Here is a 16,653-nt window from a genome sequence, read left to right on the forward strand (position 1 = left end):
TTTGGCATGTTACCCAACAGCTTTTAGTGTAGGTGATAAGTTGGTGAGACTCATTTGACAGCAGCAAGAAATCAAGTCTTTAGTGTCATAGGCCTAGATTGCTGATTTTTTTAATGAACACTGTTACATAAATATTTTTATCAGTAAATACAGTAGGGCCCCACTCATACGGCAGATTACGTTCCAGACCTCTGCTTAAAAGCAAAACCCGCCGAAAAGCGGAACTCCTTCAATAAAATGGTGCCCGACGCCCGAATAATGCTGTAAAAGCAGAAAAAACGCCATATGAGTGGGGCCTTACTCTAATTTTAGCTGCTGTATTAGTGGGCCACCGAAAAGCGGGGCCCTACTGTACAGAAATTTCTGTTCTGCTTGTTCTAAAATGTTATTTGTTATATTATGTCTTTATATACAGCTTTCTATACACCCACCACATTCCACATTCATAGTTTCTCTCATCCACTGTACTCAAGGCAGCTTTCAGGAATGCATTCATTTTCTGAGCCAAACTGCATGTTCGTTACATGCAAACTGGCACATCTACCCTGCAATATCCCCTTAAAAGAAAAAGCTAAGCAAAACAATAAATGCTGCTTTAAAAGGTTGTAACTGGGAGATGAGCAGTGATGGGAGGAAAGGAATCTTCATATGTGTTTGAAACTCCACGTTGCTGCCAGTGAAGCTATCGGGCTGGATTTCAAGCACAAAAACCACGGGAATACAGAAAGGTATAAAGTGCATCTTCCCCTGCTGTTTATCTGCCAGTGTACCATTACACACATGTGTGCATGACAAGTAGTTTGGCCCTTAGTCATTGTTAAGATCACTTTAATTATTTTAAAGAAAAATTTCTGCATGAAACACTCTCTTTCTACATACAAGGGAAATTTTGTATTTGGATCAAGGTACTGAACTAGAATAAGAATAGTGGCACACAAAAGTGCAATCCATGAACTGTTTCACTTACTACAGAATCAGAAAAAAGCTGTACACAAGCAACTAATCAGTGGTGATGCCAGCTGATGGGCAGGAGGGCAGGGTTTAATCCTGCATTGGCTATGTGCCCTGTTCCCAGGAAGGAACAGGATCATGCAGCCAACACAGCAGGATTTAATCCCTGCTCATCATCTGGGGATTAAAGCCCTTTGCAAAAGCGCTGTTTGCTTCTCCTTTAAGCCTGTGGGTGTACATGTGCAAATGGGCAAGAGAACAAAGAAGCCTGTACAATGCAGACTTCTTTCTCCTCTCCCCACACCTCTGCCACTGTCTGCGTGGGATGCTTCAAACAGTGCTTTGCAAAGCAATTTAATATAGTCTCTGCACTCCTGTGTGAGCTCAAGCGATGTTTAAAGCTGAACATTTAAAACTGCATTTTGGAGCTTTAAGACAGTCCTTGCACTCCCATCTGAGCCTCCGGAGGCTCAGATGGGAACACAGGTATTATTTTAAAGCCAAAGTGCTCTTTGAAGTAGCCTCTCCCCTCCTTTAAACATTGCTCAACCAAGGGGGGGGGTGCTACTTCAAATAGCACTTTTGCAAAGTGCTTTCACAGAGCCCCCCTCCCATTTGAGGGTCCAGAGGCTCAGATGAGAACATGGATGCTGTCTTAAACCCCTTTGTAAACAGCAAAATGATCTTGAACCCACTGCAGGTCTCCCAGCATCAAACAGCTGGCTGCTCATCCTTGGAAACCCCATGAAAAGGATTTTGACAGCTGTCAAATTTGGCCTTCAAGGCCAATACTGATAAGAATCTGGCCCATGGAGCCAAAAAGGTTCCCCAAGCCCAGGGTAAAGAATATAACATTGTCTAAAGAATGTAATAATGTCTTACCTCTTATATACCCAGTCAATCACTGCACTCTGCAAGTGAGGGCCTCCTGCAGATACCATCTTATCAGGAGGTCTGTTCCACACAACATAGGAAGCAGACCTTTAATATTGCGGCACCTACCCTTTGGAATTCCCTACTCTTAAATATTAGACAGGCACCATATCTGTTATGTTTCCAGCGCCTATTGAAGACCTTCCTCTAACAACAAGCCTTTTAAGTAGAGACCTTACCCCAGCCTGTAATGGAATTGCTTTTTAAGATGTTTTAAAACCTTTTAAAAATGTTTTAAAATATGTTTTGTTTTAATATGTTTTTAAAGGTGTACATTTTAAAGTTTGTTTTTAAGATGTTTTAGAGTGTTTTTAGTGTTTTTGTTTGCCGCCTTGGGCTCCTTCTGGGAGGAAGGGCAGGATATTTAATAATAATAATAACAACAACAACAACAACAATAGATCCAGGTATCTGAGTAAAAATGTTGGCTACTATTTAAAAACTTTTTAATTCTTTCAGCAAACAGATTTGGAAACAATCCGTGTCAATCTCCAAGGGCCTCTTCTCCTATTATATATGAAACAGAGAGCATTCCCTGGGGATAGCATTCCATATACAGGAGGCCAACACTTGTGGCCTCGTATTTATGGAACACTGTCCTCTTGAGCCCATCTGGTGCTAACATTATCATGTTTGGGGCACCAGATTAAATTTTCCTCTACTCCCAGGCATTTTCCAGGTGTGTGATAGGCTGTCATTAGTTAGGAACGTAGGAAGTGATACCATTGATCTATCTAGCTTAGTATTGTTTATACTGACTGGCAGAGGTTCTCCTGCTTTCAACCAGGAGTCCCTCCCAGCTGTACCTGGAGATGCTGGGAACTGAACCTGGCATCTTTTGCATTCAAATCAGATGTTCCTACCACTGAGCTGCAGCCCTCCCAAAGGGTTAGTTACTGATTTCTGATTTGTTTTTGGATTGTTGATTATTCTGCTATTGTCGATTGTGTTAATTTTTGTGGGATTGTGTTATTTTCAGTATTATATAGATAATAAATTCAGTATCATATACACCTGGATTCAGTATTATATATTTTATTCTTGTTTTGTTCTTTCATTTCTTAGTATTTAACTTAGTATTTTTAACTTAGTATTTTGCCTAAATAATAGGCAAAAAACCTTGTGGTTTAAGAATGTACCTACAAGCCCACAGATATTTCTATCAAACTTTAAAAAGCAGGGAAATTGGGCCGCTATAGTGAATGCACCAGGGGAGAAGGAGACCTGACCTCCTCTCTGAGATATTGAACTGCCCTACAAATTTATAAAACTGCAAACACAATTTGGGTTGGTCTTTCACAGACCAATCCACTTGCTATGTAGCTTGGAAGAATTTGTTAACATGTGCCTCAGAACATATGGTGAGTGGTGGCAACACCTGCAATCAGCCCAAAGAACAGAAACAAGACATTGCTGTGCAGAGGGTTGTTAAGCAAGCGTTTCTGAGTTCAGGACTATAAGTTTGGTAAGGTTTTGTTTTGAAATGAGCTTATGGGAAGCATCAGAATGGCATGGGGGGTATTTTCAATTTAATATTGCGGAATGCGAAAAATCCAAGCTGGCTACAGTATACAGCCACTCTCATGGCTGTATAATACTTTCTATTTCTGTAAGTCACTTTATTTTCATAATATATTCTAACAAGTTTAACACTACCACCACCACAGTTGCAACAGCATGGCTTCTTCCAGTGACACAAACATAATATGGGAGAAGCCTATGCTGTGGCTCCTTCCTGCTTCAGCATCACCTTAACCCTGAAATTCAGACAATGGTGGAGTGGGGGTGGGGAGGAGTGGGGGTGGGTTGGGGAAGGGAATGAAAGGAAAGGAAGCTACTACATAGATTTTCCCATATGGTCTGGGCATTCTCACACAGACCAAAATGTAGTGCCTTACATGCCACATAACATAACCCTACAATGACATGACAACACCCATTTATAGTAACAAAACTGGTATAAAGGATATGATAAGAATACTATTTTTTTTACCATAAGCTCTATCTGTAGTTTGTGTAACATGATGGCTCTTGGCATTAGACATGGGGATGGTTAGCTTGACATTCTACTTTACCTCCTTCCCAAGCTCCATCTGAGGAGGCATGAACATAGGAAGCTGTTTATAGAGTCAGATGTCTGGTCCAACTAGCTCAGTGTTATCTACACAGACTGGCAGCAGCTCTCTGGGATTTCAGACGGGAAATGGACTTGCCTACCTATTTAGAATGTGACAAATTTGTGCTTTTAGGGAATGTATTTTCATGCTAAACCATGGACTATGTATAGAATCATAGAATAGTTGGAAGAGGCCTATAAGGCCATTGAGTCCAACTTCCTCATCAGTACAGGAATCCAACGTAAAGCATACCCAATGGGTGGCTGTCCAGCTGCCTCTTTAATGCCTCCAGTGTTGGAGAGGCCACCATCGCCCTAGGCAATTGGTTCCATTGGCATACCACTCTAACAGTTACAAAGATTTCCCTGATGTTCAGACAAAATCCAGCTTCCTGTAACTTAGCCCATTATTCTGTGACCTGCCCTCTAGGATGATCAAGAAATGATCATGGCCCTCCTCTGAGTGACAACTTTTCACATACTTGAAGAGTGCTATCATATCTTCCTTCAGTCTTCTCTTCTTGAGGCTAAACCTGCTCAGTTCTTTCAGTTTCTCCTCATAGGGCTTTGTTTCCAGTCCTCTGATCATCCTTGTTGCCCTCCTTTGGACCTGTCCCGTTTGTCTGCATCCTTCTAAAAGTATAGTGTCCAGAATTGGACGCAGTACTCAAGATGAGGCCTAACCAGTGCCAAATAGAGGGGAACTAGTACTTCACACGATTTAGTAACTATATATCTGTTAATGCAGCCTAAAATACATTTGTCTTTTTTGCAGCCACATTGCACTCATATTCAGCTTGTGATCAACACCAAACATTTGACATCTAAACTAGGCTCAAGCAACTAAACATAGTTACCACCAAAAATAACCAGAGAACTTGTGAGAAATAAGTGTTTTAAGAGACTTGCATACTTTTTCTTGGAGAGCTCTGAGGTGAGGTGGGAGGAGACGACAGCTGTGAAGATGCATTTGAAATTGTGTCCTCAGCTTGTTTCTTATGACGGTCTAAACTTCCCTCTTCAGAGAGTGAAAGAATTTTCTTTAAAGCTTGTGGAGAGTTTATGCCTTCAAGAAAGAAAAAGTAACTCATCTCAGATAAACACATACAGTTTCCCTTGTATATTCAACTGAGGCCATTCTATGGACCACTGATACCACCAATGCTATTGGAGTTTACCCACTCTTCCTCTGTGGATCTCAGGGCAGTGTGTATTATGCATCCTCATTTATTGTCACAACCACCTGGTAATATTATGTTGACAGAATATGCTTCACAGAGATGAGACATTTGGTCTTACCGTGAAACGGTCTTCTCTGTGCATGGAAAGATGATCTCAGGTGGGTAGCTAGCTCCACCTAGCAGTTGAAGGCAGAAAGAGTGCTGTTCAATTTTGCAGGTACTTCCTGCTTGCTGTGGCTAACTGCTACAGTTCCTTAATGACAAGCCAACTAGACGAATAAATGACATCACAGTAACAACAGAGATCTAAAGCAAAAAAAGCACCACTCGCACACTCTCTGCTAAAGGGGAAAAAATTGAAACAATGATGGCAGCCCAGCACCTCCTAGGGAGTGGCCCTGAGATCATCTTTGACATGCCCAGATAAGACTGTTTCATGGTAAGACCAAATGTCTCTTCTCCTGTGCATGGAAAGATGATCTCGGTGGGACATACCAGAGCTGACCCACGTAAGATGCTATAGCATTCTCCTCCCAAAGGCAGCCTCCATGGAGGTGTAAGAATTTATCTTGTAATGCTTGACAAAAGTCTTAGGACTAGCCCACGTAGCTGACCTGCAAATCTCCTGAAGAGAAGCATTGTGGGAAAATGCCACTGATGTGGCTGCCGCCCTGGTAGAATGGGCTGCTATCTTAGTTGGGCAAACAAACCTCACGGAGGTATATGCCAAAGTGATACAAGCTTTAATTGTAACTAACTAATTGTAACTTTAATTGGCTAACATTGAGGTGGAAACCTTGTTCTCTAACGAAGCTGGGTGAAAGGACACAAACAGGCTATCTGTTTGGCAGAAATGTTTTGTCTTTGAAATATATACTTTTAATGCCCTTTGCATGTCCAGTGAGTGCCAAGCCTTCTCTGTGGGATGAACTGGGGAAGGACAGAAAGAAGGTAGCACAAGCTCCTGATGACAGCGAAAGATAGACAACACTTTAGGATGAAATGAAGGGACAGTGCAGAGGACTATTCAATCTTTATGAAAGACGCAAACGTTTATCTACAGGCAGAGTATTCAATTTGGACACTCTTTGGGTCGAGGTAATGGCCACAAGGAACAATATTTTAAAGACAATAGACGGAGACTTTACTGAATGGCTCAAAGGGAGATTTTTGGAGTGCAGTTAACACTATGTGCAAGTCCCCAGTCAAATAGCGGTGCTCCGTAGGCGGCGTAGTCAGTGTTGCTCCACACAGAAAATGCTTAATGAAGAGATGGGAACTTAGTGGAGTTTCTGGGGATCTAGACATGATCCCTGACACAGCTGAGGCCTGATGTCTCAATGTGTTAGGTCTGAGCCCCAAGGATAGGCCACCTTGTAAGAAAGACAGGACTTCATTGATACCTGCATTTCTAGGAAGTAACTTCTTCTGAGACCAAATGGAGAAAGCCTTCCATGTACCCTCGTATATACAAATGGTGGATGGACGTTGGGATGCTATCATGGTCTCCACTACTGGAGATGGAATGCCCTTCCTTAGCAAACTTTGCCTCTCAACTTCCAAACATGAAGAGCCAGCCACCCCAGATCTGGATGGAGTAGTTGCCCTTGTGATAGCAGGTCTTGCCTGAGGGGAATCTCCCAAGGAGAATCGACTGATAATTCAAGGACTTCAGGAATCCAAGATTTCCTTGGCCAAAATGGGGCCACAAGTAGAATTGTTACCCTTTTGCTTCAAATGTTTTGGATCAGCCTGGGAATGATTGGCACCAAAAGAAAGGCAAATAACTGACCTGGAGGCAATGGGGACTTTAGCACATCTATCCCTTCCGCCATCAGAATTGCATATCTAGCGAAGAACCTTTTCACCTGACAATTGAGATGGGTGGTGAAGAGATCCACTTTGACTCTCCCAAAGTGAGCCAAAATCTCTGGAAAGGTCATCGGATGAAGCTTTCATTCCCCTTGCTAGACCTGCTGCTGACTCAACGAGTCTGCTTATCTGTTGTCCTCCCCTCTCAGGTACTTTGCCTGGAGCGAGTCCAGATGCGCCTCCACCCACTGGAAAAGATGTGAGGCTTCTCGTTGGAGCTGCAACGAGCACATGCCACTGATAGTTCCAATGTGCTTTGGCAGTCATGTTGTATGTTCTGACAAGCACTGCCCCCCAACTGTCTTGATCCCGTGAAGTACCTCAGTGCCAGCCAGATTGCCCAGAGTTCCAACAGACTGATGAGAAGTAAGGACTCCTGCACTAACCAAGTCCCCTGAACAATCACACCATTACATATGGCTCCCCAGCCTATAAGGCTGGTGTCTGAAGTGATTAGAGTCTATGGCAGATCTTGGAATGGGACACCCTTTTGCAGATTGGGCTCATGTACCCACCATAGGACCGACTGGTGAACTGCTGCCAATAATGTCAACTGCCAGTGTCGTCTGGCTGCTATATCACTCTGAAATAGAAGCAACACCCACTGAAGGGTTCGGGAGTGGTAACCAGCCCAGGGAGCAGTTTGGAAAGTTGAGCCCATCAACCCCAGAACTGCTGCCAGCTGCATGAGATTCACTGCCAGAGAACCAAGAATGGACAATATTGCTGAGCATATCTTGTTTATCCTGTCCTGTGCCAATGCTATAATTCACTGCTCTGAGTCTATTGTGGCTCCCAGATGAACTATGCAACGGGATGGAAACAATTGACTTTTGGTGTAGTTGATCAGAAAGCCGTGGTCTTTCAGACAGGCTAGGGCAGCCTTTCCCAACCAGTGTGCCTCCAGATGTTGTTGGACCACAACTCCCATCAGCCTCAGCCAGTGTTGCCAATGGCTGAGGCTGATGGGAGTTGTGGTCCAACAACATCTGGAGGCACACCGGTTGGGAAAGGCTGGGCTAGGGTGACATGTAGATTTCCCCCAGACTTCTGTAGCGATGGGGACCAAATTAGGAAGTCATCTAGATAGGTTACGCGAACTCCTTGCATCCTGAGGTATGCCACCAGAATAACCACAATCTTTGTGAATACCCTGGGGCAGACAACAGTTTAAATGGCATAGCCCTGTACTGGAAGTGGTCATCCCCCACCAAGAACCTGAGGTAGCATCTGTGTGGCAGGAATATAGGTATGTGTAGATAAGCCTCCTTTAAATCAACTGAGGTTAGGAAGTCCCCGTCTCAGGGCCTCCTTGATGGCCATCAAGATGTCCATGTGAAATTTGCAGTAAGTGACATACTAGTTCAGACTGTTCAGATCGAGTACTGCTCTGTACTAACCATCATTCTTCGCGACTCTAAAGACAAGTGAATAGTTTCCCAAAAATCTCTTCCCTGGAGGGACTGGGTCTATTGCCACAATTTGCAACAAGTGAGAAATTGCTTGTTGACTCCTTGCCCTTTTGTCTGGAGACGTTGGTTTGGGGGATGAAATGAACCTCAGAGGTGGAGGGATGGGAATTCCAGATGCAGTCTGTGCCGCAGGGTCTGCAGTACCCACCAATCTGATGGTATCTCCCTCCACCGATGAGAGAACTGCTGGAGGTGACCTTCCACCATAGTGGTGCTGGCGTCAGAACTGGTGCTTATTTTCTCACAACTGGGCTCCAAACCCAGACTTGTTAGAGAAGCGTCATTGGCCCCTGAGCTGGTTGCGTTGTCTATTCCAGAAGGGACAACTGGACTGGCCATCCATTGCTCTTCTAAATTGTCTGGAGCCTTGAAAGGACTGGGTCATTTGATAAGGGTGAAAAGACCTTCAAAAGGATCTTCTATCCTCTCTTTTTCTAGTAGAAGGCATGGACTTCTTTTCTTTGGACTCCAGGGCTCCTGCCAGGGCGGCATCTTCAAACAACTTGCCCCCTACGTAGGGTTCCAAGGCCAAATTAGAGCGAGCTGTAGGGTCAGCTTCCCAGTGACACAACCAGAGGGTCTTTCTAGTATAAAAACAGCCGCCATAGACCTTGCAGAGAATTGCATAGCATCCATGGATGCATCTGCTATGAAAGTTACAGCCCGGGCCACTTGCAATAGAAACTTTTGGACTATGGCTGGGTCCTGCTATGGGCCATCCAGCAAATCTTCCAACCAGAGAAGGGAAACCTGTGCAAATACCGAAGAAGCTGCTGCCGCCCTGACTGATAATGCACTAGCCTCAGGGATTCTTCTGAGGCCCTGATCCATCTTGAGTTCCGTAGGGTCCTTAAAATAGGCATCTGAGTCTTTCCGGTTCAATGACAGATTCAGTAAATTCACTATGGGAGCGTCCACTAGAGGGACCTTTAGCTGAGCCATGATCTGTTGTTCTAGCACAGTGATTTTCAACCTTTTTCATCTCATGGCACACTGACAAGGCGCTAAAATTGTCAAGGCACACCATCAGTTTTTTAAGATTGTGTTCAAAGTTCAATAACTAAAATTTTAATCATGTTATTTTTTAAAAAAATAAATCAGTGGGAAATCTGTGCTTGGTGATTTTTCATGATGTCCCTTGTCCGAGGGCGGATGGTTGACAAGCATACCCTCAAGTCCTCCTCCAGTGTTTGAAGCCGCGACCTGTTCTTGCTCTTCATTGTGTTCACAGCAGAGAAACCAGCCTCACACAGATAAGATGTTGAGAAAGGAAGAAGTGCTTTAATCGCCATCTTTGTGATGATGGGGTATTCCTCTCGGAGAGACAACCAGAATGAGGCCATATCTGTTGATGAGTGTTTCAGTTTCAGTCCTCTATTATTTCTGATTTCCGTCAGCTCATCTTCTTCTGCAACAGTTAATTCTGCTGACTCGCACGCACTTAACACAAATGGATCTCTCACCCAGTCCAAGGAAGATACATCAAGTGACGGGAAATACTTTTCAATGTTTTTACTCAGCAGTGACAAACTTTGTAGAATTAAATCGACAAGATTTTTGTCCAGTCTGCAACTTTTTGTCAGTTCAAACATTTCAACTTTGTTCTCTTTTTTGATTCTGGCTCCCCACAGTGTTAGTTTTTCCTTAAAGGAGATAACTTTGTCAGTACAAGTAAGAATATTTTCATTCTTTCCCTGCATACTCTTGTTAAGAGTGTTCAAAGCTTGGAAAATGTCAGCTAGGAATACCACTTTATTGTACCAGGTCTTATCACTAAGCAGGTCAGCCAGCTCAGACTCTTCTGACGTAAAAAAAATTAGAAGCTCTTCTCTCAGTTCATCCAACCTTGAAAGCAGCTGCCCTCGAGATAGCCATCTCACTTCCGTGTGCAGTAGAAGTTGTGTGTGAGCAGCTTCCATGGCAGAACACAGTGCTGAAAACAACCTCGATTTTAATGGCCTACTCCTGATGTAGTTAACCATTTTGATAGTCTCAGCCAGTACTTTTGGAATTCAGATAGTACTGATTTTGAAATGAGGGCCTCTCTGTGCAGAAAACAGTGTGTAAAAACAATGCCAGGGTTCTTTTGTTTGGCCAGTGCGATGAATCCTCTTAGGCTTCCCGACATAGAGGGAGCACCATCTGTGCAGATGCTGATGCATGATTTCCATGACAAATCGTGAGAATTGAAATAGATGTTGACAACACCAAAAATGTCTTGGCCCCTTGTTTCTGGAAGTGATTTGCAAAATAACAATTGTTCAATGATGTCTCCCTTAAAAACAAACCTGCCGAATGCTAGGAGTTGAGCTTTTCCAGTGATGTCAGTTGACTCGTCCAACTGGATAGCAAAGAAATCGGCTTCATTAATGTTAGCTATCACGTGTGACTCAATGTCTTGAGACATGTCCTGTATACGCCGACTAACAGTGTTATCTGACACAGGGATTTTCAAGATCTCTTTTTCATATGTTTCGCCAAACATAGTATTTACAATTTTACAGCATGCTGGTAAAATTACTGACTCAGCAATTGTATGAGATTTCATCTTTTTTGCCATGATTTCGGCAATGGCAGAGCTTGCTGCTTGAGCTTTGTCAGAAATAGTTGTGATTTTGGTAAACTGTTTAGCCTGACGTGTTTGATCAGCTATAACCCTTTTAAAATAATCAATTGGTTTCTCACATAAATGTGAGTGCTTTGTGTGAAGGTGTCTTTTCAGCTTACTTGGAACCATAGCTTGGTTTGCCAGTTTCTCACCGCAAACAACACACTTAGGACGTGGCACTTCTTCCGATGAAATGAATCCAAAGGACAAATAGTCTTCATTATACTGGCGCACAACGGTTTTAGAACTAACACTGATGGTACTATGTGCGTTACTAACTGAACTAGTGACAGCCACACCTGATTCATTGTCATCGTCCAACTTACGTTTTTTAATTAAAAATCTATCCATATCTAATAAGTCCTGAAAAAAATAATTCAGAACTAAATTCAGAAATCACAAAATAACTAAAACAAAATAGAAATAAACTATTTATCTTGACATTTTTGACAGTCTGGTAGTTTGAGACTTTTCTCATGCAGCAACAACCCAAGAAAGCTGAGTTTTTATGCAAAAAGGACTGACAAACGTATAAACCAGGCCAAGACCACATAGGAAAGACCACCTACTAAATTGTTATTTATTTTAACTGATTTTAATACTGTGTTTTTATACTGTTGTAACAATATATTATTGTAACCCTGGATATGAAATCCTAAACGCAATAATAATAATAATAATAATAATAATAATAATAATAATAATGGCAACAAGAGTAGATGCTCAAAGGTTGCTTCTAGTACAGCCCTGTAATTTACCCTAGAATAGACATTGGCAGATTAGCTAACAGCACAGAGTCTGAGCTGTGTGTACGGATGAAGAAAGGGTGGGGAAACTGTGTGAACTTTTCGTGACAACCCCCCCAACGCATCTACTGGACAGGATAATGAGAACGCACATCGAAGTAGTCATTCATATCAACTACGGGAGGTGGAGAGAGAACGTCACATTCCACCATTCGTAAGGCTACCTACGAAAATCACCCACGACCAGAGCCGCCCCTAGGCACCGGGAAGTGGGGCAGTTGCCCTGGGCCCTGCGCTTTGAGGGGCCCGCGCTTGGCGATACAGAGAAGCTGGGCTGTGGCAGGGGTTTTTCCCGCTCTTGGGGAATCTCCTGCTCTTCGGCTGTGTGCCTGAATGGCTTCCTTGTGCTGTCGCCTGCTCATCAGCTGTGCGCGATCTAATTTTAGGCGGGAGATTTGAATCCCCTGCTCTTCGGGGATACAAACCTCCCACCTAAAATTAGATTGCGCACAGCTAATGGGCAGACGGCAGCACAAGGAAGCCACTCAGGGACGCAGCCGAAGAGCAGGGGATTCAAACCTCCTGCCTGAATCCCCTGCTCTTCGGCTGCATGCCTGAGTGGCTTCCTTGTGCTGCCGCCTCCTCATCAGCTGTGTGCGATCTAATTTTAGGCGGGAGGTTTGAATCTCCTGCTCTTTGGGGATTCAAACCTCCCGCCTAAAATTAGATCGCACACAGCTGATGGGTAGACGGCAGCACAAGGAAGCCACTCAGGCACGCAGCCGAAGAGTCTCTTCCCCCATCCCCACAAACAACTGACTGACTGACCGGCCAACGAAGTTCTTAAGGATGGAGCTCTTGCCTGTGCTCTGACTGCCCACCACGGCGATTTGCGGCAGGTCTAGGTGGCAACTCTGTCCGATAGAGCTGAATGCATCCCATAGCAATGACCTAAGGGGGGCAGATCCGTTTCCTCTCAAAGCCTGGGGCAGCAACCACCAAACTTCCCCCTCGGATTCTCCACATCAGGCGTCAGTGACGCCCCGCCCCACTTTCCACCCTGCCCTTATGTGTCAATCGCTATCATTATTGCTCAACCCAATTGCCATTTGCTAAAGTGAATTTTTTTTAAGGGATGTTCTCGCGTGAGCAAACTCCCGCAGCACACCTGTGGACCATTCGCGGCACACCAATGTGCTGCGGCACAGCGGTTGAAAATTGCTGTTCTAGCATATGTTTGTTAACTGCAGGGACAGATTTCTTAAATTGCAAGGGAACGTCAAACTCAGATTTAATCACCGTAGGCAGTAATGATGGAGGTTTGAGTACCTGTGACTTGGGTTTTGGGTCTGGACACCCTGTGGACATTCTAGTGTCTGAAGGGGCTGGGGGATCTTCTGGAGTATTCAAACTAAGTGCTTCCATTTCCTTGCACAAAAGAGGGAGAAAGTGGGCCTCTTGAAAAATCAGGTTGGTACGAGATCTCTTCAGATTCCGAGTCTCCACTCCACTCTTCTTCATCCAGAACAATTAACTCGGGTCCTGCTTGCAGGCTTCCCCCAGGCACCTGGTTGGCCGCTGTGAGAACAGGATGCTGGACTAGATGGGCCACTGGCCTGATCCAGCAGGCTCTTCTTATGTTCTAACTTGTTGTCTGGATCTGCCACCTGGTCTTCCAAGGAATGAACGTGTCCACCCTGAGCGGTGGCACGGGGATCTAGTGAGGTGCAGTTAGGTGGGGATCATGTGCTTGCAGATGAGCACGATAGCGCTGAACACTGCACATGTGCCCTTAGTGGGCCTTGGACCGAAGTTCCTAGCGCACCAGTGTCCTCCAAAAGATATTGCATGGGAGCTGAAGACAAGGAAGACAGGTCTCTGGCTAAGTCAACCAAAAGAGATTCCCTCAGTTCTCCTTCAACTGTTGTAACATCTGAGAACTGTAATTGGAGTGTGACTGAGCATAAGAGTAAGGAGGTTGGTGTTGGGCAGACCCCCCCGACTCTTGAAAGGATGGATGACACATGGGGGCCTCTTGGAATCCTGAAGAAACCTCAGGGGAAGATCTTGTGGAAAATATAGCATTTAAGGACATAGCAGATTGTCCCTTTCTTTCTCTGACAAAGGTTCCTGGTCTCTCTGTAATCTGCGAATGGAGCTGTGAGTGTCTTCTAATACCACCCCACATACATCACCATCATCCTCCAGTTCCCATCTACTCCTTGCTGAGGAGCAATTCTGTGAAGCAATCCTGTGAAGCCACCCTGCCCCCTAATAAATGTGCCTCTGCAACCTCCTGCCTGCTGGTGGAGGGGCGGGCTATAGCGGCCTCTTTTGCTGCATTAGACTTCATGGCATATTGGGGCAGGTGATAATGGATGTAGTGGCGCTGACACTGATGGCGTTGGTGGAGGAGGGAACAGCTTTGACTTCTTAGTGGAAACTGCTGATTTACCAATTGCCTTTTCCACTGGGGCAACCAAGGCTGTGGGGCTTACAGGGGTGGGCAGCAAGAATGGTGGCCAGCAGATCAGTACAAGTCTGCTGGGCTTGGCAGTGGCCGGCTGTGGATGATACAGATAGCGGGGCATGGGAGAGGGGGCCGCTAGGGGCGGAACGCCCTTAGAACAGGCTTCAGCAGCTGGCCATAGTGTGGTGCTGAGGCCGCTATTACAGAGTCTGCCTGGCTTAATTGAGGCCACTGCTTCTAGGGAGGGAAGACAGAGAGGCCGCTAATGCTGAGGCTGATGCGGTGCTGAGGTTGCTAAAGCTGCCAGGGCTTAAATTGAGGCCGCTGTGCCTGAGGAGGCCGAACAATAAGGTCACTAACACCAAAGTTGGTGAGGGCCAGTGAAAAAGGGAAGAGCCCAAAGTAGGCACCGTGACCGCCATTTGTAGTAGGTGGAAAACGCTTCAGTTTCCTCCCACAGGGGGAGCATGAAAAGGGAATCCCTTTTTCTTCAAATCTAACACAAACAGAAATAAAAAACAGTAGACCTCAGATAGAGGAAACAACAAACACATAAGGCAGGGACAACATGAAAACAAAGGAGTACAGGCCTGAACCAGAGCAGAGCAGAGAGCAGAATCAATTTCTTTGGTGAAGGCAGAAAGAGGACTGTAGCAGTTAGCCACGGTGAGCAGAAAGTCCCTGCAAAATTGAACAGCACTCTTTCTGCCTTCCACTGCTAGGTGGAGCTAGCCACCTGAGATCATCTTTCCATGCACAGGAGAACTGAACCCAGATCTCACCAAACCAAGACGCTCTAGGCACCACTTCACACCAGCACATAATTTATTCTCCAAAAATTATTTGTAAATGTTAAAAACAAATTTAAACATAACCCATGTTTCAGTTTCTATTTCATATTCATTTCAAAAATGTGGTTGATTCCAAGGTCTCAGTCATTCATGGAAAAACATGGATTATAGCTGGTATTCCAGGTTATCCCACCCCCCACCTTGGTCCATAAGTGAGATAGAAACCTGCAGTTTGAACATGTATTAATTATACAGCCATGAGAGTGGCTGTCTACTATAGCCAGCATGGATTTTTTGCATTCTGCAATGTTAAATTGAAAATACCTCCCAAGCCATTCTGATGCTTCCTATAAGCTCATTTCAAAACAAAACCTTACAAACCTTATAGTCCTAAACTCAGAAATACTTGCTTAACAAGCATTTAGGTTTTCATGGCAATACACAAAACACTCAGAGAGTATTCAGAGTTCAAAGTCCAAGTAAAATAATCCAGACCCTGTTGGATTTTTTTCTGTCAATGGTCTCATAATTTGCTGAAATTAATTAAAAATCAACCATGTTCACAGAGTACTTGTAATGCTATTACTGACCTTGCCCTATACTCTGACCTTCATCTTCTGCAGTTTAAAAGTTAAAAAAAAAAAGCATGGCTGATTTTTAATTAATTCAGGAAAATTAACATTGGAGTCTATGATACTGAGCGTGCCTGCACTGTCAGTGCTCTAAAAGCCAGTGTAACAGCTGTTTGGCTTGGCTAATCAGGGGGACACACCCACACCAGCCACTGATTCCACTTTAAACAGTCATGGCTTCCCCCAAATAATCTTGGGAACTGTAGTTTGTGAAGGGTGCTGAGAGTTGTTAGGAGAATCCTATTCCCCTGACACAGCTCCAGTGGCCACAGTGGTTTAACAGTCAGCCCCTCTTCTCATGACTGTAGCTGTGTGAGGGGAACAAGGTGTCTCCTAGTAACTCTCAGCACCCTTCATACACTACACTTTCCAGGATTCTTTGGGGGAAGCCATGACTGTTTAAAGTACAATCAATGGCTGGTGTGGGTGTGGCCCCCTGGTTAGCCAAGCCTAACAGCTGTATTATACTTGTTGTTGTTTGTTGTTATGTGCCTTCAAGTCGATTACAACATGGCGACCCTATGAATCAGCAACCTCCAAGAGCATCTGTCATGAACCACCCTGTTCAGGTCTGTGGCTTCCTTTACGAATCAATCCATCTCTTGTTTGGCCTTCCTCTTTTTCTACTCCCTGCTGTTTTCCCCAGCATTATTGTCTTTTGTAGTGAATCATGTCTTCTCATGATGTGTCCAAAGTAGGATAACCTCAGTTTCATCATTATACTATATATCTGTATTCCAGCTGTATCCAAAAACAGAAATAGAATATAACCTCCTGTTTGAATCACAAAAGGCTATCTTCATCATATGGCATGAACCAATAAAAATGCTTTGCAAATAATAAAAATACATTTGATGCAGATTTCTAGGATGAAGAATGAG

At 44.3% G+C, this 16,653-nt stretch overlaps 1 protein-coding gene across 7 annotated transcripts in view; it reads right to left on the reverse strand.

Annotated features, from left to right (window-relative positions):
- Positions 1-16,653, reverse strand: part of RAPGEF2 (Rap guanine nucleotide exchange factor 2) — a 301,620-nt gene that overhangs the window by 13,884 nt on the left and 271,083 nt on the right. For 6 of the 7 annotated variants that reach the window (XM_061584372.1, XM_061584373.1, XM_061584375.1 and 3 more), the window contains one exon: positions 4,914-5,066. The exons of the other annotated variant lie outside the window; for it this stretch is intronic. In XM_061584372.1, coding sequence (XP_061440356.1) covers positions 4,914-5,066 — 153 coding nt within the window. The remainder of the gene's footprint in view (positions 1-4,913; positions 5,067-16,653) is intronic. 7 annotated transcript variants of the gene reach the window in all.

This window comes from Rhineura floridana, chromosome 9, assembly GCF_030035675.1.
Source record: "Rhineura floridana isolate rRhiFlo1 chromosome 9, rRhiFlo1.hap2, whole genome shotgun sequence".
In the NCBI taxonomy this organism is placed as follows: domain Eukaryota; kingdom Metazoa; phylum Chordata; class Lepidosauria; order Squamata; family Rhineuridae; genus Rhineura; species Rhineura floridana.